General features: G+C 44.3%; 1 protein-coding gene across 1 annotated transcript in view; it reads right to left on the reverse strand.

Annotated features, from left to right (window-relative positions):
• IFT122 (intraflagellar transport 122) overlaps nt 1-27,001 on the reverse strand; it is a 2,412,356-nt gene that overhangs the window by 2,139,208 nt on the left and 246,147 nt on the right. Inside the window, exon 5 of the mRNA XM_044078630.1 lies at nt 5,401-5,477. Within this exon, the coding sequence (XP_043934565.1) occupies nt 5,401-5,477 (77 nt within the window). The remainder of the gene's footprint in view (nt 1-5,400; nt 5,478-27,001) is intronic.

A 27,001-nucleotide genomic window follows, 5' to 3' on the forward strand; every position in this document is an offset into this window, starting at 1 on the left:
CACTCTGGAATTATAGATAAACTCAGTAAACTAGGTATAAATCCCTATGTCACAAGATGGGTTGCCAAATGGCTCATGGATAGAACCCACACTGTGAAAGCAGCAGACTCCAAATCTGACTTCAGATCAGTGACAAGTGGAATACCACAGGGTTCAGTCCTGGGTCCTCTCCTATTTGGTATCTATTTCTCTGAAGTACAGGCTAACACAGAAGGTCTTTGGCTAATGAAGTTTGCAGATGACTGCAAACTAAGAGCCATAACTGAAACTCCTAACGCTGTGGGCATCGTACAAAAGGGCCTCACTGAGACAGATGCCTGGTGTCAAAGCCATGGCCTGAAGCTCAATGCCAAAAAGTACATTGTCATCCCCTTTGGTAAAAACTCTGTACCCAAGAACTACCACATAGGTGGTAGTCTACTTAACACCGAAAGTGTGATAAGAGACCTTGGGACACAGGTGGACAGTAGTCTCTCCTTTGATAATCACATCACCACAGTGGTCAGGAAATCCTTCTACTTGGCACACCTCATCACAAACGGTTTCTCTTCCAAAAAAAAAAAAAAGAGGTCATTGTTCCCCTCTACTCATCACTCATTAGACCCATTATAGAGTACAGTGACCCTTTTGGTATGTACCTCACAAGACATCTACAACAACTGGAGATGCCACAGAAATACCTCACAAAGAGGATTACTGGCCTCAAACAGATACCCTACGCAGACAGTCTCAAAAAACTCCAGCTTTACTCCGGCAATCTCTGCCTAACATGCAAAGCTATGTCAAACCCAGAGCTGTTGGACATGATCCACTTAAAGAAATCCCAATCCCACCGAACTACACGCTGTAGGGACCTAAACCTTGTCACCACAATAAACAGAATATGCTGGAGGGATATATTCCTGTCCCAGAGACTTCCCATACTCTGTAACAGACTACTTATCTAAGTCAAACAAAGCTCCTCATTAGCACTCTTCAAGAAAAATCATGATGATTGGATGGGAAATAGGAAATTCAGCCCGGGGATCACTTCTGTGGCTCTGCTCGACAGGGGCACAGGAAAATAATTTTCTTGGATGGCGAAAGCCAGGGTAACTTTTTGGCTAGGCTTATGTAGGCCCTAGGGCCAATAGCTTAGTACCCACCTATGAATCTATACCAAGTGCCAAAGAAGGCCAAACACCTAAAGTCATGGTCCAAATAGTAATGCTTGATGTAGTAAGTACTACCAAGTGACCATTGAGAAAAAGTCTGTAATGTATACATTTATGAAAGTTTAAAACATCACTATTCCTCTGATATGGTGATTTTTGTGGACAGATAACAAAATATAAAACAATCCATTTAGATATGGTTTACTTAGCCACAACAATGCTTTGCTTACCATGAGCAAAGGAGACAAATATCAGTTTCACCTTATTTTTTTTCTCTCTCTGCTGCCATCAGTCATAACTACTCTCCTCATTGTCATGGTCTACTGGAACCATCTTAGCCAACTCTGGACTCAACCCAATCTACATCCAGGGCTGGTGAGGATATCAGAGACACTGGTGACTCATTATTCTGCTTCTGAGAAGTGTGCTCTACCTCCTTCAAATCCATTGGATCAGATCATTTAACAGGAGGATTAGCAAGCATGATGTTCAAGTAAAAAAGGGAAAGGGATTCCATAAAGGCAGACAATGATGTAAAAATCCCACAAAAAACTGCATGATAAGCTTGTGCTGAATCAAAGTTCTGCTGGCCCTAACACCATAATGCACCAAGATGGCAGACACAAGTCTCTAAATATGGAATAACTGACTCATGACTCACAACATGTGTGTAAGACAGGTGGCAATCACCTGGAAACTCAATGAATGAAGGATACTTTTTTTATCTGAACTGATAACATCTTCCAGTTGGCTATATATAGATCTGTCTAGAAGATTTTCTGGCAGCCTTGATTAACTCTGAATCCTCAGTAATAATCAAAAGATCCACAGTGAGCAGAGCTCAGAGATACAGCCAACTGTCTCTCTAATCTAGGGATGGGTTATAACCTCTTATACAGATATAGAAATAGGCTCATGTACTGCCAGGAATCTGAATCCCTCCAATTATAACTGTCTCAGCCACCAAGGAGCAACAAGGATTGGTCTTGGTGTGCTTTCTCTGAATTTGACTAAAAGGTGCAGTCTCTGGGAAAAATGGAAAGGTACACAGGAATGTCTTCCACCACAGAAGTGAGAAGATGTTTTCACTTTCAGCCCCCTTACAACTAGATGAAATGGGGAAAAACTGTATTCTCCTTTATGGCTTACAGACTGACCTGCAAGGTGCCCAATTCCTGAAGATGTTTTCCAAGCTCCATGAGCACAAATTATCAGCCATGAAGAATACCTAATTCTACCCCTACTCAGAAATCCTCTGCAAAGAAACCAATGTCATTTCACAGTTTGTGGAGATTCCAATAACCTGTAAACACTCCAATATCCAGAAAAGGCCAAAGCCACATAGTTCTTTGATGGGTGAACAAAAGCTAGCTCTCCAAGTATGGGAATACTAGAAAATACAGCCATCTGTTGCAAAAGCATGGTCCACACCATGGTAAAAAAATCCTGGGGGCAAATGACAGGAGAAAAGGTAGTAAGCAATGCTGACCCACAGCAAAATTAAATATTGTGAGTAGGGCTCCCATACACTGCTGTGCCAAAAGGCATCAAACAGTTCAGATGGCAAGGGGCCTGGAGGCTTGAAAATGGGAAGGAGTCATGGCACAAAGCAGGAGCTGATTATAACTCACTACAGAGTAAGCATTATGCCATGGCATATTCAAAATCTAAAATGCTAGGCCAACTTGTTCATGGTATACTAATTGTGATGGCCCCTACTCTGTGCCAGAAATCAAGAAGCCTTAATCCCCACCGGCACTGGTGAGGGATGGCCACTAGGAGCAAAAGTAGATGCACACAGTATTTTCAGATGTAGCTCTTTGTATGAAGCACAATTTCCCTTAACAGCACACAGTGGGTACATTCCAGACCTGGAGGCTGGACTCGCTGCCTCTCTCCAGGCCCCAAACAAGACTCCACACTGACCACTTTGGAACTTTGTGTCCCTGTTCCATGTAGCAGACACACACACTTGGATATTTGAATTACACACACACACACACACACACACACACACACACACACACACACACACACACACACACACACACACACCTAGGAAAGGCTGGCATGGGTTTACTAGCTGTGCCCCCTCTGCCCAGACTATAAGGTAATTACGCTGCCACCAGTCAGCTACCCTAAGGCTCTTACAGTGGTACTCAATTATACAGAGTAAAATTAATACTAAAACAAATGGTAGAGTTTGATCAATGCAGCAAGGCTTTCAGGAGTGGCCACAGTTCACTAAAATAAGCATCAGTATTCTCAAGATGTTAAAAGTATTCTACAAAAGACCAGCCAGAATGAAAGGTATAGAAATGTTTAATAATAAATAATAAAATAGAAAACATGTGTATACTGAATATCTAATTACAATAAACACCAGAGTTTCAATCACAGAATATATAAAAAAATAACACAGTTGGATAGATTCACAGAGATGCAAAAAAGTACTTAATGAATCTCACTACATTTTCCTGGCTGACTAAAGAATTATTGTTCCCTGGTTACTTACTAAAACAAGGTAAGATGATGAGTGCTGAGCTGCTTACTACTGCAAGGCAAGAGGAGGTGTGTGGTTGTGTGAGATATCTGCAAGAGATCTTTCCTGTCAGGTTAAGAAAAACATAGTGCTGATGCAAGAGGTCAGGAATATCTCTCACTAATATCTAAAAAAATCATTTCAATGCTGGTTATAGAATGACATCACTTCTGATCACCTAACTCAGAACAATACACAACCAGAGCTTTGCTAAAATTTGTTGCAGCATCTGAAAGCTATACAACAATTTCAAAAACTTCCATCCTTCCAGGGTAGCAATTAGTTTACCCCCAAGGGCAATACAGTAAGATTCCTAGTCCTGGTTTTCCCAGACATTTTTTGTCTTTGGCTGCAGTCAGACCTGTATGATAAAATCTTTATGGCCTTAACCAACCCATTTAATTATCAACCTGTTTTTCAAAATTAGCTAAATTGAGATTAACCTCTTCCCTTCCATAATTCTCTGTTAAAACATATACATTTAACCAGTTATAATAATAGTCTGTCATATGTATCTCTTTTCTGTCCAGCAGGACCCACTGTTGATGCATTTTTAACACAAGCAACTTTGCAAATACATTTTGAACACAAGCATCTGTACAAATCAATGTGATAGTCAAATGACATAAAATTCTTTACAAAACAACAGCTAGCTATGCTGGCATATGTTACACATGTAGTGCCTTACTCTCCCTGGCACATATGGCTCTACCTTATATCATAACAGCAACTACTGCAACTAACCTCTGTAAAACGTTTCAGACTGAGAAAGTTACCTCTCAATGTTCCAACCAGGGAAAACACAATCTTTAATATTATGCTTTCTAAATGAATATCTGTTCCGATTAGCTGAGAGGGTGAATGTTTTACAAACAGAGCTGCAGTTTGTGGTGATGCTGAAAGCTGCTGCAACAGCTAAAAAGAAGTTTCAGATCAGTTTTGCAACCAACATAGGTTGAACACTTACCTATGAAATTTTCTATACTAGAAGCGCACTCAAGAAATTATAATATTAGACTGGCCAGTATTCCCAACCTTCCTTAATGCAGCCTCACAGCTCTTTGCTGTTCTTTGTCTTATGCCTTTCTGTATGTCTGTCTACATTTCACAAAAAATGTGAAGCCTGTTATATAATTCCAGACTAGTGTAGTATGTCCCCATTGATCTCCTCAGTTTGTAAACAATGTCTGTGGGCATTTGAGACTGGCATGCATCTGTCAACAGGTTCAACAATAGCACAACATTTTGAGTTATTTGGAGGAGCTTCTGGGCTTGTTCCCACATGCTGTCCACAGTTCTTGACAACAGATGGAATACATTAGCAAGGTAAGGATTACAGAAATGAGTACCTGCATATGTATACTGCAATGTTCTTAAACAGTAACCTACTGACTCAAGTCTGCTCCTCAATAATTAACTTTAATGTGATGTTTCAAGCACTCTTTCTAGTAACTGATAAGAAGGAATGGGTCATTAGAAAATGAAATGCAACTCAGCTGGGTAATTCTGGAGTAGCAGTACTCACGTGTTTTAATGTACAACTGATATTTCTCTAATAATAGCCAGTAGTATAACTGCATAAAATGTGTGTGCCAGGGCCTAAGGCAACTTGACAACAAAAAGTCCACAAATAAATTCACTGTAAAGCAATTTAAATAAAAATGACTCATTACCTTACATACAATGAAAGAAAAAAAAACATACCAAAGTCACTAGAGGAGCAAGATGCCAGCTGGTGGGTAATAGGGTTATATGCAACACATTGTATGGAGTCATTATGTCTGAAACAAAAAAATCAAGGGTTAAGATTAGAAACATGCATATGTGTACTGCTGGTTACTAATGCATACAGCACCAGTAGCTCTTCCTAACTTTTCCAAGATAATACAACAGTAACACATTACATTATACACGTACACAGACACACACTGTATTACATCTTAAAATATAAAAAACAAAATACTGAACCTCAAACTATCAGAAAAAACACTGCACAAGACACTACACTACTAAAAATCCCGAATCATAAAACACTGAATATTTCTCTCCAAATAGACACTATCAGTAAATCCCAGCATTCCTCTCAACCTCTTACCACAAGAAATCTGAACAAAGGCGAAAATAATGGTGGGACAAAAGTCAAATAGTTGGGACAGATTTTCAAATATTGCACTTTTAAACTTAGAAAGTTGCTAGAATAATAGGTTCTGCAATGGCATGCATTTTCGGAAGGATATAAAGTCTGAAACTTAACTGTCTGTCATTATTTAGTAACTTCAATCTTCAATGATTTTCTAAAAAAACAATTTTATAAGGAACAGACCAAAAATATGAAGCAAAAGAGACATTTTGCAAAAATCTAGACACTTGAGGGGCATGAACCCCAGCTACAAAACTGAAATCAGGTCTCATCTTAGTAGAGGTACTGTTAGGGAAAGGATTTTTAGTAATGTGATGTGCAGTGTTATGCTTAGGGTCAGGGGTAGGGTTAACACACATGAGTAAAGTAGGCAGGGAAGCTTTGCCTCCTGCTCACCTTACTCGTGTACCAATCCTAATCTTAACCCTACGTCACCTTACTCAAAACTACTTAAGACAAAAGGATACAGAACACACACACACACACACACACACACACACACACACACACACACACACACACACACACACACACACACACACACACACACACACTAATCTTGAACACTGAATACATCCCCTAACTCTAATCCTAACCCATTCAGTAAGCAGACATTCATTTTTCTGCATACTTCTACTTATCCAGACTACATAAATCTTTAATTCATTATTATTAGATTTAAAAAAAAATGCATTTGGTCATTTGTGTATTCTATATTTGGAGTACTCACAAAAAATGTCCTATATTTTGTATATGCTTACACACATTGCATATGCACATATGCGCACACACACACACACACACACACACACACACACACACACACACACACACACACAACCAGTTTTAACACAAAACTTTGTAACTCAAACAAAAACTAGAAAATAAGTAATAATAAGTAGACACCAGGAATAATGTTATTGCTTTTGTACGTTGGTATATTTATCACCATGGACTTCATCAGGCATGATAAAAAAGAAGTTATGTCTTACCATAATGTTCCATCTGTGTTGTAGATCTTTATTCATTCATTACTGTTAGGACTTCGGTTCCATTCTCGGAACCGACACAGCCGTTACCAAGCTCGTGCCAGTCAAAAACTCTCAGCTACCCACAATGCCCATCTCATAGTCTCTTCAGATCGAGTTTGCCTACCATTATAGTATAGAAGTAATAAAAGTGACAGTAGGAGGCTCTGTCTGTGCAAATACCTTAACTAATAAGAAAATCCTAAAGTCCGCCAGGAGTCTGGGGGAAGGAGGGCGGGAAGTAATTAATGAATAAAGATCTACAACACAGATGGAATGTTATGGTAAGACAACTTCTTTATCTGATGTTGTAAATCTTTATTCATTCCTTACTGTTAGGACCGAGTCCCCAGCTACTTGAGTCCTGGGTGGCCCTAAGGAAGGATATTCCTGAGCACCATAGAACAAAAAGATACTCATCCCCTGGAGGTCAAATCCAATTTGTAATTAGTGATAAAGGTATGAGGTCTTGCCCAAGTGGTTGCTGCACAGATATCATCCACAGAGGCTCTGGAATGAAAGGCCACTGAAGTAGCCATCAATCTAGTAGAGTGAGACTTTATTCTGGAACGTAAGGACACTTTGTTCTGATGGTAGATGAAAGTAATGGCATGTCTAAGCCAAGAAGATAAAGTCATTTTGGAGACAGGCTTACCCAATCTGGGTCCTGCAAAGGCCACAAACAATTGATTCATTTTTCTGAAAGATTTAGTTTTTGTCCAAGTAGAAACGAAGTTGCCTATGAACATCGAGGGCATGCAGAAGGTATTTCCCTCTATTTGAATGATGAAAAAAGAAAACCGGTAGGTGATAGATTGATTAATGGAAAACCCAGAAATGACCTTGGGCAAAAAGGAGGAGTTAGTACGTAGGGACACTCTTTCTGTATGAAAAATCAAGTAAGGTCTCTTGACACTCAAGGCCTGCAACTCCGATACTCTTCTTGCTGAGGTAAGGGCTACTACAAGTAGAGTTTTCCAAGACAAAAATTTTATATCACAAGAGTTAGAGGGCTCGAAGGGAGGACTAGTTAATGACTGAAGACCAGAGACAAGTCCCATGGCTCTATAGGAGGCTTGATCGAAGGTTTAATATGTAATACTCCTTTCATGAAGGTTTTACACAGTCGGTGTGACATAACAGAAAAATTGTCAATTCCATTGTGAAAATTTGCAGTAGCTGCTAAATGCACAGTACTTGTCGATGCTGAAGCTCCTACGTGTAATAGGGTAATCAGGTATTGTAGGATCTTCTGTATAGGCATGGAAAAGGGGTCTATGTTATGTTCTTTGGCCCATCTAGAGAACCTAGACCACTTACTGGAATAAATTTTCCTGGTGGAAGGTTTGTGTGAAGCCAGAAGAATCTCGCGAACAGAGGATGAAATATCAGGTAGCCTGGCAATCATCGGAAGTGGAGAAACCAAGCTGTGAGCTTGAGGCTGTGGAGACTGGGGTGAATCAGTCCCTGAGGATGAGACAGCAGACCTTGGGAATGATCCAGGATCCACAGGCTGTGAATCAGATGAAGCCAAAGGAAAGGGAACCACACTTGACGGGGCCAATAAGGGGCAATAAGGATCAGTCTCCTTCTCAACCTTGAGCTTTCTGGAGGAATTTCAGGATGAGAGGAAATGGGGGAAAGGCATATAGCAGACCCGGGGGCCAATTGTGTGTCAGAGTATCCCTCGGTGTCTCCCCCCTGAGGAGGGATCAGGTCAAAATAGCTTCTGCATTTGTTGTTTAGGGGAGAAGCAAATAGGTTGCAGCGAGGCCTGCCCCAATGGCGGAAGTTCTGACCCACTATTATAGGACTGAGGGACCACTCGTGAGGCATCAAAATGTTCTTGCTCAGATTGTCCGCAATAAGACTGGAACTCCCAGGGATGTGCGTTGCTATGAGAAAGCAGTTGGAAGCCTTCGCCCAGTGCCAAATTCTCATGGCCTCCCGACACAAGGGGTAAGACCTGGTTCCACCTTGTTTGTTGATGTACCACATAACTGACATGTTGTTCGACTGAATTGCAATGGTCCCGGAAGGAAGGGATGGGTGGAACACTTGCAACGCTAAGAGAACTGCCCTCAGTTCCAGGACATTTATGTACAAATTAGCCTCCATGGGGGACCAGGTGCCTTGGACAGTCTTTCCCTGGAAATGCCCTCCCCCCACACCCTAACAGAGAAGCATCAGTGGTCACCATGGCCCTGGGCTGGGGAAGGCAGAACGGTCAACACCAAAGATTTGATTCTGGCTTCATCCATCAAAGCATTTCTTTCTTGCAAAAGTTTGTAAGGTGTATCATGTGGTCGAGTGGGTGGGTTAAGATCGACCCTTGTGATGAAAGGAGCCACTGTACTAGTCTCATGTGCAACCTCACCAGTGGAACTAAGGTAATGGTTGCTGCCATAAATCCCAATAGTTGTAGTACAAGGCATGCTGGTACAAATGTCTGTGGAAGGAGGACTTGAATCTGGCTTCTTATTTTTGAGAGCCTGTGAGGAGGAAGGGAGGCTTGACAGGACGTTGAGTCGAAGATCGTTCCAATGAATTCCAGTGCTCTTGTTGGAGATATCTGTAATTTGTCCATGTTGATCGTAATACCTAGGCGAAGAGCAAGGCCTTGAGTGTAAGAGAGACTGACAATGAGAAGATTCCTGGTCATGGCGGTAAGGAGCCAATCATCTAAATATGGAAACACCTGGAATCCTTGTAGTCAGAGATGAGCTACTACGACTGCCACACATTTGGTGAACACTCTGGGGGCTGTCAAGAGAACAAAGGGCAGAATCCTGACCTGATAGTGATTGGCTCCCAGCCAGAAGTGGAGAAATCGCCAGGAGCATTTGTCCATCTTTATGTGGTAATACACATCCTGGAGGTCTATAGAGCACATCCAGGTGTCCTTCCCCAGAAAGGGGAGGATGAACTGTACCGTGACCATCCGGAATTTTTGAGGTTTTATGAATTTGTTTAGTAAGCCGAGATCCAGGATTGGTCACCAGTCCCCTGTCTTTTTTGGCACTAAAAATAACCTTGAGTAAAACCCGGATCCTCTCTGGTCTGGTAGGACTGGCTGGATGACTCTTTTTCTTACCAACTTTTCAATTTCTAAGGCTGCAGCCTCCTTCTGATTGGGTGGGACATCGGGGATATGTTTTATGGGTCTGGGAGTAAGATCAAATGGGATATGATAGTCTCTGGATATTATTCTCTGCACCCACGCATCCGTTATGAGTTGCCAGGCCTGTAGGTTAAGGGAAAAATCGACCCCCCGACTGCTTCAAGAGGAAAGCAATTGGGACGCTGTTCAGGAGTGCTGGAAGGGACTGCCGGAGAAGGAATCTCTAGCATCCTGGTTGCGCGGACCCCCTCTGCCCCAAAAGGGGCATCTTCTGGATGAGTTGCCCCCTCTGCCCCAGGGGGAATTGCTCATCATGAGTGTCACGAAAAGATCCTTGGGACTTCTTGAACCACAACTTTCCTCCCCCTCTGGTTCCTGGAGTTGGATCTCTGTGGGGTGAAAAAATGTATGCCCACAGCAGACAAGGTCTTTCCGTCCTTTTCACTATGTGATAGTGTGTCTCATACTTTGGGACCAAAAAGGGAAGATTCGTCAACAGGCGCTTTAACAGAGAAAGATTGAAAGGGGTCCGCAAAGTCACACAAACGCATCCAAGCATGCCGTCTCGTGACGATGCCTGATGCAGATCTCGAGAATGTCTCCAAATGAGACGTCTTCTGGGGAGACCATGGGGACCCTTCTCCCTTATTGCAATCGGTGTCTTCTGTGATAGATTCCTCAGGGGAATCAAGTTGCTTCCTCTTGCAAAGTTTCTTCCAGGTTGGCTCCCCAGTGGGATCTTCTGAGGAGGACTCTGGAGAAAGGGTTCCCTTCAAGGGAAGGTCTTGCGGCACCCATGCTCAGGATCCCAAAGTAGGGAGTTGGGACAGCTGCATGTTACAGGGGGTTCTGGTGTCGATGCCAATGGTGCATACTGCGAGCCTGTTGAAGCAAGGACCCTCTACATCACCTGGAAAGCAGGCCCGCCCAAAGAGGGATGGGAGACCGGAACCGAGAAGGACAACCTCGGAACTGGGGATCACACCCCACCCTGAAGAGCCTGCCTCCAGGTGAGGAGCTCCGAGATGACTGGTAGCTGCCGAGAGAGCCATGGCCGTAGATGGCCCACCGAAAAAACAGGTGCCGAACTAGGTGCCAAGGTGCTGACAGCTCAATCACTGCTCCGAGAGTGCACCAGTTCCAAAGGAGCCATTGCACCAAGAGTAATCGGTGCAGACAGATAAGCCTCCGCTGTCGGAGCCGAGACAGAATGCACCAGAATGGCTATCAGTACCAAAGCCTCCGAGACTGGGGAGGAGGCCGGAGGAGGATATACAGGTGAATATGCCGTGACAGCTTCCGTTCCAAGAGGGAAGGAAGACCTAGCAGGGGTGAATAATCCTCTAGCTGCCAAAAGCTGGTCCACAACTCTCACTACAATTTGTTCTGAAAGACTTCTGATGGATCTGAAGGAAGCTGCCAATGGAAATTACGGTCTCTGAAATGGACTACATTGCTGTCCCAAAAAGGAGTCATAATTGGGAGAATATCTGGTTCTGGGAAGGTGTTCGACCTTCAGAACCGATGGTGTCAGTATCAGTGGAGCCATATAAGACATTGGCACCGTGGCTGGGGATGGTGTCGATGCAGGTACAGTAGTCAGAGCCTGTGTCAAAATCAAGGTCGGCACTGAGGGGGATGGTGCCGAAGCTGCTACAGTGGTTGGAGTCGGACTTAAGGGCGGCACCAAGGGAGAAGACATGGAGCCTGGTGCCTAAGTAGTCCCAGAAAGAGCCTCTGAGAAGGGTGTTTTCAGCATACCCTTAAGAATAAGTTTGTACTTGCATTCAGCCAGAGTACGGTTGCTGAATCTAGAACAAATGTCACAGGAAACTTTAATGTGGTCAACGTCCAAACAATAAACACACCGGGTGTGACCATCAGAGTTGGGCATTTTACACCCACACTTATCACACTGCTTGAACCCAAGCTTGGCCTTATCCAACATTCTAACATGCTAATACTACCACACAATAAACTAAACTACCAACAAGAAGATAAAGGATAGTGAAAAGGGCTGTGTGTTTTGTTTTTTATTTTTTTTACAGAAGGCTAGGATAAAAGTACCAACAATGGTACTAACAAATACCAGAAAGGTAAGAGAAGGGCTTACTAGGTAGGGAAGAGGGAGTAGTACCAACGATGGTATGAAAGAACTACCAAGGTAGTGGGTAGGGTTCAGTCAGAAAATAAGAAAAGGTAGAGACAGAAATAACTTTAAACTTGAATGAGCTGGCTAGTAAACACAGAGCTAGAAAAAATACAAAAAGCTGCACTTAGCTGGAGAGAAGGTTTGGCAGTCCGACAAAGAATGCGGCAAATGAGATATGGAGAGACTATGAGAAGGGCACTGTGGGTAGGTCTTAGCTGAGAGTTTTTGGCTGGCGCGAGCTTGGTAACGGCCGTGTCGGTTCCGAGGACGAAACCGAAGTCCTAACAGTAAGGAATGAATAAAGATTTACAACATCAGATCAAAATTTATATACTTACCATAACGACTGAACTGTGCTGTCTCATTTTTGTCCATTTCAACCTTTAGATTGTTGGATCCAATTAGATTTGACCTCAACACCTTCTTCTAAAGCTGTGGATCTGAGGCAACAACTCCTCCCATCCCCTACCCATAATTCCCTCCTCTCTACTAAAGTACCTCAGACTGAGTTTGCTGACTTACTCCTGAAACACTGATTCCCTCCTACAACTGGAAAGAAAACTTCAGGTGCCACAGCTGGGGGACATGTTAATACAACAGTAAGGTACAGAAAGAAATTTTAACAGACAGGATCTTTGGTGAGGTTTGTCCGGTCACCAGAAGTGGGCAGTTACAATACTGGCAGAGAGAGAGAGAGAAGGAGGGAGGGATGTTGAACTGGACAAAAATGAGACAAGCCTCTATTGTTATGGTAAGTACATAACTTTTGTATCTGATGTTGTTTATTTTCATCCAATTCCAATTCAACCTTTGGACAGATTCTCAAGATGTGAAAAGCACCTGGGTGGCATCAAGGAAGTACATTTCTGAGAACAGTGTAACCAAAGGAGAAATGTGCTCTGAACTGCACAATCAATTTATTAATGCGATACAAAGGTGTGAACCGTGGACCATGTTGCTGCTGCACAAATGTCATCAATGGGAACTCTCTTCATGAATGCCGTAGAAGTAGTTATTGCCCTTGTGGAGTGGGCTTTTGGTTTCATATGAAGTGGTAAACCCTGGTCATTATAAACAAAAAGAAATGCAGTCTGACAGCCATTTGGAAATTGTGACTTTCCATATGCTTTTTCCCTGCAACACTGGAGAACTGCTCTCATCTCCAATATACTGATGTGAAGGTTGGCCTCTAGAGGTGACCAAACACCTTGAACCATCTTCCCCTTTAAATGCCCCCCCCCACACACACACTTTAAAAGGGAAGCATCCATGATTACTGTGGTTTGGGGGGTTTATGGACAAAAGGTTCTTCCTTCCATTACTGATGGAAAGGTTAAGCACCATGTGATATGATTTCTGCAAATTTAAATGAGCTGAATCTTGGTATGGAGGGAATGTAGAATTTGCTATTGAACTGAAACAGTCTATTTTAATACTCTCATGTGGTATTTCACCAGAGACCAAGTGTAATGTTATAAGCCACCAAACCTAACAGGTAAAAAATCAACCTTGCTTGAAGAAGAGACTGCTGAATAACCTGAGGCCACTAGGCATAGGGATAGTACTCTGATGCCTGGAAGTTGAGAAATTTGCAGAAATGTATTGATGTTTCATCCTATAAACTCTATTTGTTGCATGGAACATAACTGTCTTTTTGACTGACCGAATGAGATTCCCAGTAGCTGTATAAGGCAGAACAGGAGGTTTGGGTGTTGTACCAGTAGATCCCTGGAAGTAGCAGTAAGGATCCAATCATCTAGTTATGGGAACACCTGGATCCTTTGCAGCTGGATGGCTGCTACCAGTACCATAACATTTGAGAACACCCCCGGTGCTGTGGTGTGACCATAGGGCAGTGCTTTGAACTGAAAACAACTGGCTTCCAGTCAGCAATGGAAAAATCTCCTGGATTGCCTCTGTATCTTTATGTGATAGTAGACATCCTGGAGATCTATAGAGCACATCCAATTTTCCTTCCTTAATAGAGCCAAGATGGACTGTACTATGACCACACAGAACTTTTATCTATCTCACAAACTGATAAAGATATCTATGATCCAAAACTGGCCCAAGGTTCCCTGTCTTCATCAGAGCTAAAAAGAATCTGGAACAGACTCCCGATCATAACTGGTCTTGGGGGACCTGTTGGAGGATTCTTTTTCAAGCAACTTTGAAACCACTGTCTGCAGATTCCCACTGAATGAGTGGAACATTGGAAATCTTTAGTTTCTTCTTTGGAGGGTAAGAAAATAGTGACAATCCTGTGATTTATTTGAACCATATCTTCTTACTATCCATTTTGGTTCTTAGAAAAGGCTCTCTGTGGGGTGAGAGAAGCAGATTCCAATGGCAGATAGGGTCCTACCATCCTCTTCACTCCTAGTAAGCAACTCTAACGTTTGGTCCGAAAAGAGTAGCACCATCAAATGGGGCATTAATGAAGGCTGTCTTAAAGCTTTAATTAAAATTGCAAAGACTCATCCAAACATGCTGATGAATGGTAATGCTGGAGCATTCTGCTCTGGCTGTACCACTGGCTGCACAGAAGAGCAGATGTATGGCCAAGTTAGAAATGGATTGCAGGGTAGACAACCGGGAGTCCAATTTGTTTGAACATCCACTGGTAAATTACCTGTGAGGGACTTGGAAGCTCCTTGGGCAGATCTTCCTGAAAACAAGTCACTTGTGCAAAGTAATTCAGTGCTCAAACTGTGAAGGTCAGTGAAGCATAAGTCCACTTCCCCAATCTGTCCAGTCCTCTTGAATCCCAGTTAAAGGGATGAAGAGAATAACTCTCCTCAGACAGCTTCATTTTTGTGGTTGCTGCTACTACTGTGGCATCTACTGGTGGTCCTTCAGTCCAGTGTTTCCTGCCCTTTAGAGCTACAAAAATCCTTAGAAAAGGTTCAAATACATCAAGGTCCATCCAGGACCACTATGCCACAAGATCTAGGAAGTCATCAGTGGGTGGTACCACCCTGGATGCAGAGATGAGCCAGTACCAAATGCCTTGAGGAACACCGATACATATAAGGAAGGAGTTTCAGTGGACCAACCTTCTCGCTGTTTCATCACTTCTGGAATGTCACCAAATGTGAAGTCTTCCAGTGGGGATCTAGGAGAGCCTTCATCTTCATTCAAATCTGTGTCTTCAGTGACAGAATCTGAGGAAGAGACTAAGTGCGTCTGTTTGCAAGTTTTCTAGGACCTCAGGAAACATGTCTGAATGAGACTAGGAAATTGAGTGGTGAGTATCCTCTAGGCCTAAAAGAAGTGACTGCCCTCATTGATCTGAATGAGAGGACTAAGTCACGGGCTCCACTGGGAGTTAAGAATAAATCTAAATTCGAAGGCAGCTCCTGACTCCTTGATCCAGCCAAGACCTGTTCAAAAGTCTCAATGGACAACACTGCGATCAGAGCCAGGGAAATGTCCCTCCTATCAAAGGATGCAGGAACTATCCCAGGCCCAATTGGGGTTGGCTCCCGAGCTACTGACAGCGGCGGCCCTGAGAGGCAGAGGCAGCTCCATTCTGAAAGGATCAGAGCCAAGACAGTAAGGGATGTTGTCAAAGCTGAACTTCCTTGTGCTGTTGACACTGAAAGAGGTGCCCAGAGAAGGTTCGGACCCACGGGGACCAATTCCAAAGGGCAGGCTGGTACCAGAGGAAAAAGAGAGGGGAGTAAAACCTATACCCAGAGCAGCCCATGGGAATGGTGCTGAGGAATCCCCAACTAGATTTGCTTTCCTCAGAAATCTCCTGATCATTTGATCGCTGTCCATCTTGATAAGGCTGCTGGTGGACTGGGATGACCTCGATGATGATACCACCAAAGGAGGTCTGTAGAGGTGAGAGATCTGATCAGAGCAGCTAGCAGATCTGAATTATTTGAAGTCTTAGGTGCTGCGCAAGAAGGATCTCTCAGTTTGAGACCTTTTCCTAGACTTTTCAGATCTTTACTTCTTCAGATAAACTTTCTTTCCCTCTCTCTCACTTTTGATGTCTCCCTCTTTATTTCTTTCTTTTTCTCCGTTCTAATGCCCGGGGAAGCTGAAGCTGAGGCTGGTCTTGGAGTACTAGACACAGGTTATGAGGATGAAGAACCTGTCCTAGGGGGAGCAAGCCTTTTAACAGGAGATTTTCCTTCCAACCTTGAATGACTCTGAACATGAAGAAAGCAGAAGTGTCACAACTTGCTTCTAGACTGGCAGAACCTAAACAATAAACACAAAACGAGTGTGGCTCTTGAGGTAGAATTTTGTGTCCAAGGTCCGTGCACTTCTTAAACCCTTGGGGTTTTTCTGACATCAGAAAAATGAAATTACTGTAACAACACTAAGCATAACTAAAAAGAAAAAAACTAAACAGAATTTAAAACTACTTTCCTAAATATTTTTCTAAACATCTAAATAACTATCTCTAAAAATTAGAAGTTATGTACCTACCATAACGTTCCATGTTAGTTGTCTTCTCTCGCCTTCTTTCTTGCTGGATGGGTTCGGAGCCGATCCTCGACTCCGACTCGGCACTTGCTTAGCTTGAGAACTCCTTTTACCAGCTCGAGGCAACCCTATATCCCATGATGCAAGGCGGGACTACCTCAGATCTCGTTTGGTAGCTAAAATACCCTGCTAAAGGACTAACCTAGTAGAACTAGGAAAAAACAAGTTCATAACAATAGACTCTTCTATTGAAGACTCAGGAGGGAACAACCTGAGAAGAGGAAACTCTTCAAGATCTGTCCAGGCCAGGGGGAAGGAGGGAGGGGCCAAGAAAGAAGGCGAGAAGACAACTAACATGGAACGTTATGGTAGGTACATAACTTCTAAATGTTAAGTTGTCAATCTCGCCTTCATTCTTGCTGGATGGGACCGCGTCCCTAGCACCTGTATCCCGGGTGGCTCAATGGAACAGACTCTTGAGAACTGTGGAACCAAAACTGTCCCTGTCCCTGGAGGCCAAATCTAATTTGTAATGAGAGACAAAGGTATGAGGAGTGGCCCAAGTAGCTGCTGCACAAATGGTATCAATGGGTAGCCTATCCTGAAAGGCTGCAGAAGTGGATAGACTCCTGGTTGAGTGTGCTTTCGGCTTAGAGGGTAGTTGCTTGCCTCTGAGCGAATACACGTAAGAAATGGTGGAAGACAACCATCTGGATAAGGTCACTTTTGATACTGGGAGACCTTTCCTGTTTTCTGCATAGGAGACAAATAATTGGTCTGATTTCCTGAATTGTTTAGTTCTATGCAAATAGTACCTGAGCTGACGATGGACATCCAAAAAATGAAGCTTTTGTTCAGCTCTGTCAGAATAATTTGGGAAAAAGACTGGTAGATCGATGGATTGATTAATATTAGTTTGAGAAACAACTTTGGGGAGAAAGGACGGATTTGTTCTCAAGGATGCCCTGTCCTTGTGAAAAACCAAGTAAGGGGAATGGATGCAGAGAGCTTGAATCTCGGAAACCCTTCTTGCTGAAGTGACAGCCAGTAAGAATATAGTTTTCCAGGTCAATAACTTCAAGGAACATGAAGCAGACGGTTCGAAGGGTGGTAAAATCAAGGATGCTAACATTAAATTCAGATCCCATTGTGGAGGAGGATGTTTTATTGGCGGCTTCAGGAGAAAAACTCCTCTCAGAAAAGCTTTGCATAGTCTATGTGACATAATGTTATGATCTTGCAAGCCAACATGATATTTGGAAATAGCCGCCAGTTGAACTTTGACTGTTGATGAAGAAGATCCTGACTGAAAAACTTCAGCTAGGAAATCTAAAACAGAATGCACAGGTGCAGTAAAGGGATCAATGTGCCTGGAGTTTGCCCAAAGGGAAAAACGTCGCCACTTGCTAGCATAAACGGTTCTGGTGGACGACTTCAAAGAAGCTACTAAGATATCTCTGACAGGATCAGAGATCATAGGAAGCCTGGCTAGGGAAGGAAGTGGAGCAACCAAGCAGTGAGGTTGAGAGAATGAATGGCCCGGTGCTGTTGACCCGATTGGTGGATCAAAAGATCCGGAACTGGGTCCAGATGCCAAGGCTGCACCAGGAGGTGACGATGCAGAGTCGGAAACCAAATTTGTCGAGGCCAGTACGGGGCAATGAGAATCAACTTGGCCCTCAAAACGGTGGCTTTCTGAATGACTTGTGGAATCAAGGGAAAGGGAGGAAAAGCGTACAGAAGTCCCCGGGGCCAATCCTGGGTTAGAGAGTCTCTCAGGGGTTGGCTTGGTAGGGGAAAGAGGGTAAAGAAGTTGGGGCACTTGTTGTTTTGGGGTGTAGCAAAAAGATCGCAACAAGGTGTGCCCCACTTCAGAAAAATCTGGTCCACTATAGATTGATTGAGAGACCACTCGTGAGGCATGAGAATGGCTCTGCTCAGCCTGTCCGCCAAGAGGTTGGACCTGCCGGGGATGTGCGTTGCTATCAGAAACCGATGAGAGGAGATTGCCCATTGCCAAAGTCTGAGAGCTTCTCGACACAACGGATAGGACCTGGTCCCGCCCTGCTTGTTGCTGTACCAGACCACGGACATGTTGTCCGTTTGCACTGCAATAGTCCCCGCGGGAAGAAAGTTGTTGAGGGCTTGCAACGTTAAAAGCACCGCTCTCATCTCCAGGACATTTATGTGCAGATGGTATTCTATGGGTTGCCATGTCCCGTGGACCATCCTGCCCTGATAATGCCCCCCCCACCCGATCAGAGAGGCATCCATAGTGACTGTGGCAACCGGAGGAGGGGGAACAAATGGTCGGCCCTGATGAAGAAGAGGGGAAGATATCCACCAGTTCAGATGAGTCCTGCACGATTGTGTGACTAAGATTTCATGTCTCATCGGAAGACTGTGGAACGACCACTGAGTGAATAACATCCACTGCAGAAGACGCATGTGGAAGCGAGCCAGTGGTAGAAGAACAATGGCCGCAGCCATAAGACCTAGAACTTTCAGTATCAATCTGGCTTTGACTTTGCTGCTCTGCAATAAAATCCGAACGTATTTTTGGATGTCCAGAATTCTCTGATCTGTTAGTCTGGCTAACAACTTGACGGTGTTTAATTTTGCGCCTATAAAGGTGATAGATTGGCAAGGCCACAGAGAAGATTTTTCGAAATTCACTGAAATTCCCAAACTTTTGCAAAGCTGCAGAGTGTAGTCTCTGGACTGAAGAAGCTGATGCCTGGTGGTGGCGGAGAGGAGCCAGTCGTCCAAATAAGGAAACACCTGGAATCCTTGACGTCTCAGGTGAGCTGTGACCACTGCCATGCATTTGGTAAACACTCTGGGGGCTGAAGTGAGGCCAAAGGGCAGGGCTCTGAATTGATAATGACTGGTCCCTAGCGGCGGAGAAACCTCCTGGAGCTCCTGTGAATCTTTATGTGATAGTACGCGTCCTGAAGGTCTATCGAGCACATCCAGTTGTCCTTGCCCAGAAAGGGCAGAATGGACTGAAGCGTGACCATCCGGAATCTTGCCTTCTTGACAAATCTGTTTAGATTGCTTAGGTCTAATATTGGTCTCCAATCTCCCGTCCTTTTGGGGACCAAAAAGAATTTCGAGTAGACGCCGGATCCTACTTGGTCTGCTGGAACAGTCTGGACGGTTCTTTTTTCTAGGAGCTTTGTAACCTCCTGTTCTGCCAAATCCCTTTGACCGGGTGAGATGTCTGGGAGGGATTGGTGAGGTACGGGATACCTTTCGAAGGGGATTTTGTAACCCTCGGATATGATCGACTGTACCCACATATCTTGTGAAAGGGAACGCCAGGCTACTGGGTACAGCGAAATCCTTCCCCCGACTGCCTCCAAGGGTGGACAGTCGGGAAACACCTCAGGGATGCTGAAAGGGCTTCTCAGGAAGAGACTCCCTGTTGCCCTGGTTCTGAGGACCCCCTCTGCCCCTAGGGCGGAGTTTATTATTGTTACCCCCTCTGCCTCTGGGGGTAAACTGACCACGTGTGTCCGGCACTGCTCCTTGGGCTTTGCGGAACCACATCTTCCCTCCTTTCTGACCCTTGGGATAGGGTCTAGAAGGGGTGGAAAAATGGACTCCAACGGCAGAAAGAGTTTTGCCGTCCTGCTCACACCTGGTCAAGGTTTCCTTCACCTGAGGTCCGTCAAAGGGGGTATTGGTGAAGGACGCCTTAAAGGGGTCCGCAAAATTACAAAGCCGCATCCAGGCTTGACGTCTAAGAGCCACTCCTGTGCCTGCGGCTCTGCTCGCTCCATCGGCTGCATAGGATGAGCCGCATGGAGGAGTTGGTTAAGGAATTCAGGATTGCTAGCTGTGAGGCAATCTTTTCTTGAGCCCCAGCAGCAGAAGGATCCTGGACCACTTCACCTAGTTCCTTGAGAATATCTCTTTGAAGCCTGGTGAAGTGACAAAGGTAGTTCAGCGAACGCATAGCAAAGGTCGCTGAAGAAAACATCCACTTTCCATACCTGCCCATGGTCCTAGAATCTTTGTTAGGAGGATGAACAGGTACTGAAGGATCCGCAAGTTCCTTCTTGGTGGCCGCCGCCACCACTATAGCATCCACAGAGACGCCCTTAGAAAGAAACTGCTTGTCTGAAGGGGCCGTAATAAATTTGGATGGTCTCCTGGGGACCGGTTCCACAGAATCTGGAGCTGCCGCCTCCCGAGCCACTACCTGCATAAGTGGGTCGAAAGGCGGAGACACCCAGGAGGTGGAGGGTTGGGATCCAAAACCCTCCAGGTATACCGACTCATCCTCGGAGGGGTCAATGGAGGGCCAATTCCCCCTCTGTTTGAGGAGCTCAAGGATGTCTGAAAAGGAGACATCCTCAGAGGGGGACCGTGGGGAACCCTCCGACTCATCTAAGTCGGTATCAGATGTTGTAGACTCAGGGGAGTCTGTGTGTTTCCTCTTACACGTCCTCTTCCGAGGGGGTTCCCCTGCAGGATCAGGAGAAACCTCGGAAGAGGAAGTTATTCCCAATGGGGAAACCTGGGGCGATGGATCCCTGGGCCAGAGAGCAAGAGGCTGGCAAGAGGCGTCCACAGGCACCGAAGAGGGAGGAGCTAAAGGGATGGACCGTTGACCTGGCTCAGGTGCCAGGACACTCCTCATCACCTCAAAGGCTCTCCTCCCCGGGAGGCCGGAATATTCCCGTTCCGAGGAAATAGGAATTCCCGGCTCCACTGAGAGGGAAGGCTCCAAGGCCGATGTCGGTGCCGAGCTTACCAAAGCCAAAGCCCCGAGAGGGAGAGCGGGGTCGGACAAGGGTCCGATGCCACTAGCCCCCTCGGAGCCGACAAGGGAAACTCGACAACCGGATCCCTCCAAGGAAGGTCTCATGGAAGAGATTGGAGCCGAAGACGACGGAGCTGAAAGGGGATGTATCGGCTCCGGTGCCGACACGGTCGCTGTCCCGAGAAGCTCCGGCTCCGAACTCTGGAGGGGAGTCAGAGGAGGAAGTTCAAGGGGTAAAGCAATAGCCAAAGTCCGCTGAGACGGGCTATGGAGCATTTGGGCTAGTGCCTGTGACTTCAACAGCCTGCTTACCACCCTCTCTAAATCGTGGTCAGACAGCCTGGAAGATCTCGAAGATCGGCTCCGATGACTCCGCTCCGACAAAAGAGGAGACCCGGGCAGTGGATGGACTCCAAAGAAGGGGACCGAGATCTCTTCTTGGACGAAGCCATCGGAGCCGACGTCCTCTGGTTTCCAGATGGAGCCGAAGGCTTCTCGGCTCCAATACTGGATAATATGTCGGCTCCAGCCGGAGCCGACAAGGCAACAGCAGATTGAGTGTCGGAACCGATCGGAACCGACACTACCACCTCAGAAGAAGAAAGATCGGCTCCGGCCGGAGCCGATCTCGACTCCGAAGGAGTCGGAGCCACCGGAGAAGGCTTAGAAGCTGTAGCCTGAACCTTAGGTGGCTTAGAAGGTTTACTAGACCCAGTTTTAGTGGGTGAACCTTCTGGCTTTAGTAAGCCACGGAGGATCAACTTATTCCTCCTCTCCTGCAGGACTCTCTGGCTAAAAGAGTGACATATGGCACAGGAGTCCTGCAGGTGTAAAGGCCCCAGGCAGTAAACACAAGAAGTGTGACCGTCTGTCAGAGACATTTTCTGACAGCACGAGTCACACTTCTTGAAGCCTGAGACCTTTCCTTTCTTAGACATAGTCCAAGAAAAAAATAACACTCACACACCCCAAACAGTCACACAATTAATCCCAACAAACACAGACACACAGATAGGGATTAAGAAAAGAGGCCTAGGCCTAACTGAAAATGTAAACTTTTTATAAAAACTAGAAGTTTTTAACTATATGGGGAAATAGGGTGGGCTGTAGAAACACTACACACTATAAAAAGGAACAAGGGAGAGATAAAACCCTGACTAAACTGTTTGAAAAATTCAAACTTACCTGAGCTGGCAAAAAAGAGACCTCTTCGCAAAGCGAGATCTGAGGTAGTCCCGCCTTGCATCATGGGATATAGGGTTGCCTCGAGCTGGTAAAAGGAGTTCTCAAGCTAAGCAAGTATCCTCGGCTCCGAACCCATCCAGCAAGAATGAAGGCGAGATTGACAACTTAACATCTACTTTTATAGAAAAAAATATTTAACTCTAGAGAGCAACTATTGCAGCTCTAACAGCACTTATGATCCTAACACTAACAATTAATTATAAAAATATTCCTATAACTAACACAGCACACCTACAAATCTTGAACGCTAAAGGTAAAAGTGCTATGGAGGGCATAAAAAGTAGAATTGTGCAAGCTGAACTTACCATAATAGCAGATATTTAGATGATCACGGCTGCAGTACCCTTAGCTATATGGTTTATATCCTTCAAGGATATAATGGCCAGCCAGCTTCCAAAGCTTCAAGGCAACTTCCACATGCCCAAAATGTCATGCAACTTGAGCTGACTGAAGACAAGTATGGGTGTGAAGCCCTTCAGAACTTTCCTGTCAGCAGAGAAACAGAAGCTGAGGCCAGAAAGAACAATGCTAGAATCAACAAAAAAATAAATGTTCACACTCTGGCATTAAAAACACACTAAAATAGAAAGGGGGGGTGGAGAAAAGGAAGGAGCAGCTACTATAGCAGTGATCATTCAAACATCTAATGTTATGAAAAGTTCAATGTACATGACTGTGCTACGTTCATCACATTGATCACTGCTGCTGTAGCCTTAGCTATATGGGTAGATTACCACACCTAACTACATTTGGCAAGTGGAAGGAAGAGTGCAAGATCCTCTAGAAGAATGTTCATAAAGAAGCTTGATCTGGACTTGCAGAAGGAATCAATCTTGTAGTGCTTTATAAAAGTATTTACAAAGGACCAAGTAGCAACTTCTAAAATACTTCTAGAATCCAACCCCTTACAAAAAGCCATACATGAAGTGATGGCCCTGTTAGAGTAGGCCTTGACCCTGCCTGAAATAATTTTGTTATGGTGAGTATAACAAAACATAATAGCCTTAGACAACCATTTGGAAATAGTTTATTTGATGCAGGTTGTCCCTTCATATCTTCACAAGAAATGAACAACTGACCTGAAGACCTGAAAGATTTAGTTCTGTCAAGATAGTACCTGATTTGACTGTGGATATCAAAGATATGGAGTATCCTTTATCCCTCGTTTTTAGGTTCTGGAAGATGGATAGTTTGGCTTAAAGTAAACTCAGATACCACTTCAAGCATAAAAGAAGGATTAGTTATCAAAGGAAACTGGTCACTATGGAAAATGAGATAAGGTTACCCTTGGTTCAGAGGCCACAGCCATCAGTAAAACTGTTTTCCATGATAAGAACCTCAAGTCAACCAGATTAGGCTCTGTAGATCAAACTCCTCCCTTTACCCACAATCCTCTTCTTCTCCTCAGTTATTTCAGTTTGAGTTTGCCCTCTATTCAGCTAATCACAATATGAAAAAGTATTATCAGCCATTAACATCCTCTGTGGCAAAAACAACTATAACTCAAAGGTGAAGGGGAAGAAAAGGAAGCCCTGCAGCCCATGTAGCAAAACAGACAAGGAAAAACCCCTCAGGACATACTAGGAGACAATCAAAATGAAGTGGATTGGAGGGTGGGAAGTTTAGGAAGGACAAAAACAGATAACACAGATACAGAGTGGTGAGTACATACCTTTAACATATGATGTTGTCTTTTTCATCCATTTCTCAACCAAAGGGAGAGAGTCTACAGTACAGTAACTCTGCGTGCTTCTCAAGGAAGGATATTCTGGAGTACAATGGAGCCAAATGCTGCCCTAATTCCAAGACAGAATATCCAACCTGTAGTGAGTTACCAATGTATGAACACTGGACCATGCAGCAGCTGCACAGATGCCATCTATGGATGCTTTAGATCAAAAGGTGGATGATGTGGCCACAGATCTAGTGGAGTGTGCCTTAGAAGGTTTGGGTAATGATAAACCTTTACTTTTGTAAACAAAAACAATGCAATGAACCATCTGGGTAAGGTTACTTTTGTTACTGTTTTGCCCAACTTAGCCTTGGAAAAGGAGGAAAACAGTTCTGATTTTCTTAAGTCTTTAGTTCTGAGAATGTAGAATCTGAGTTGTTTATGAACATCCCATAAATGAAATGTGCATTCTCCCTTGTTGGAAAAATTTGAAAATAAGACTAGTAAGTTAACTGACTGGTTAAGATTTGATTCTGACACAACCTTAGGCAGCAACAAAGAGTTGGTCCAAAGGGATACTCTGTCCTTATGAAAAGTCCTATATGGTGGCTGGGAAGTAAGTGCCTGGAGCTATGACACCCATCTAGTTGGTGTACTAGTGACCAGGAAAAGCATTTTCTATGACAAATACTTTAATTCTGCCTTGGCTGAAGGCTCAAAGCAGGGTTGTTGAGTCAAAGCTTAAAGGATAGCTGTTAGGTCCCATGGAGGAATAAAGTCTTTAATAGGTGGCCGAAGAAGAAGGGTACCCTTAAGAAAAGCTTTACACAACTTCAAGGAAGCTAGAGAAGAGTGATTTTCTCCTCAGTAAAAATCTGAGATTGCATCCAGTTGCACTTTAACTGTCAATTAACTAACTCCATAAGTTGAAAATGGAAGGAAGAAAATCAAGATTTGCTGGAAAAGGTGCTGAAAATGGATCGAATTGTCTCTGATAGGCCCTGACAGAACACCTTTTCCACTTCCTCTTGTAAGTTTTCCTTGGTAGAAGCTTTCTGACATGACGTAAAAATGTGACAAACAGGGAAAGAAAGCCTGGAGTTTCTGGTCATCATTGGAAGTGGAGAATCCATGTGGTCAACTTGAGAGATTAAAGGTCTGGGTGAAGCAAACTGGACAGGTGAGACAGAAGGTTCTGAACAGGATCCAGCATCCAGGAAGGATGAATCAGATGAGGTCACAGGAAGGGGAACCACATTTGTTGAAGCCAGAACAGGGCAAGGAGGATAACCCTGTTCTGTTCCAATGCTTTCTGAATAAACTTTCTGCCACTGACTGACTGACAGAGAACATTCAAAAGGGAGTAAGATAAACCTGCTGAGTGTCTGCTAGCATGCTGCTTTTCCTGGAATATAATTTGGCAATGGAAAGCATCAAAAATAGATCGCCAGTTGTCAAACTCTCACTGTCTTCTGACACAGGGGATAAGATCAGGTTCCCCCCTGTTTTTTGATGTACCGGACCACTGACATGATATCAGTCTGAACAGCAATCAGTCCTAGAAGGAGAACATCTTAAAAAGCATGCAGCACCAGTAGGACTGCTCTCATTTCAAGGATACTGATATCAAGACTGGTCTTAACCGGGAACATGTACCTTGGACTGTCCCCTCCAAAGTAATGCCCTGCCCATCCTAGACGGGAAGCAACTGTTGTCACTGTGGCCTTCGGTAAGGGAAAAATAAAAGGGCAGCCCTGAGAAACATCTGCATAAATCCACCAGGCTATGTGATGCTTACAAACATTTGTGACACAAATGGATGTTGTCGGTGGATAGCGCCTTATTGATCACTGTACTGCTACAGCCCACTGTAGAACCCTCATGTGAAAATGTGCCAAGGGTACCAACACTACTGATGCTGCCATTGCCCACTAGTTCTGACATTAGTCTGGCTGGGGGTGAATGAAGAGAAAGGATGTGTAAGACCTGATTTCATAAAGTGTCTATTCTTGTCTGTGGCAGACTTGCTACTTGTGTCAGGGTACTTAGACGGCACCAATGAACTTCAGATTTTGTGTAGAGGAGAAAAATGCCTAGTTGGAGACACAGGTGGAGCAAGTAGACCCTGATTTAAATCATTAGAGGCTTGGTGGAAGCAGAAAGAAGCCAGTTGTCTAAATAAGGAAACACCCGGAAACCATGCAGCCTCGTGTGAGCTGCAGCCACTATCATGCACTAGGTGAACACCCTGGGGGCTGTGGTGAGACAAAAGGGCAGAGCTCTGAACTGGTAGCAACTGCCTCCTAGCCAAAAGCGTAGATCTCCCCTGGAGCACTGTGCATTTTGATATGATTGTATGCATCCTGGAGGTATATGTAGCACATCCAATTGTCCTTCTATAAGAGCAGCAGGATGGACTGAACTGTGACCATCCAGAACTTCAAGTGGTTCACAAACTGACTTATATTGCAGCAAAAAGAATCTTGAGTAAGTTCTGGATCCTTGTTGGTCTGTTGGGACCATTTAGATGACTTTTTTCCAGCAGCTTTTCTATTTCTACAGCTGCTGCTTTTCTCTGACTGGGTGGAACACTGAGAATTCTTTTATTGTGTTTTGGGGGAAGAAGGGAAAATGGTATGCAATGACTTCTAGATATTATATTCTGCACCCAGGCATCTTTGATAATGGCTATCCAGAGTGCAGTCATAGCTGACCCAGCTCCGAAAGCCTCAA

The sequence above is a fragment of the Protopterus annectens genome, chromosome 7.part1 (assembly GCF_019279795.1).
Source record: "Protopterus annectens isolate FY-2018-M chromosome 7.part1, PAN1.0, whole genome shotgun sequence".
NCBI lineage: Eukaryota > Metazoa > Chordata > Ceratodontiformes > Protopteridae > Protopterus > Protopterus annectens.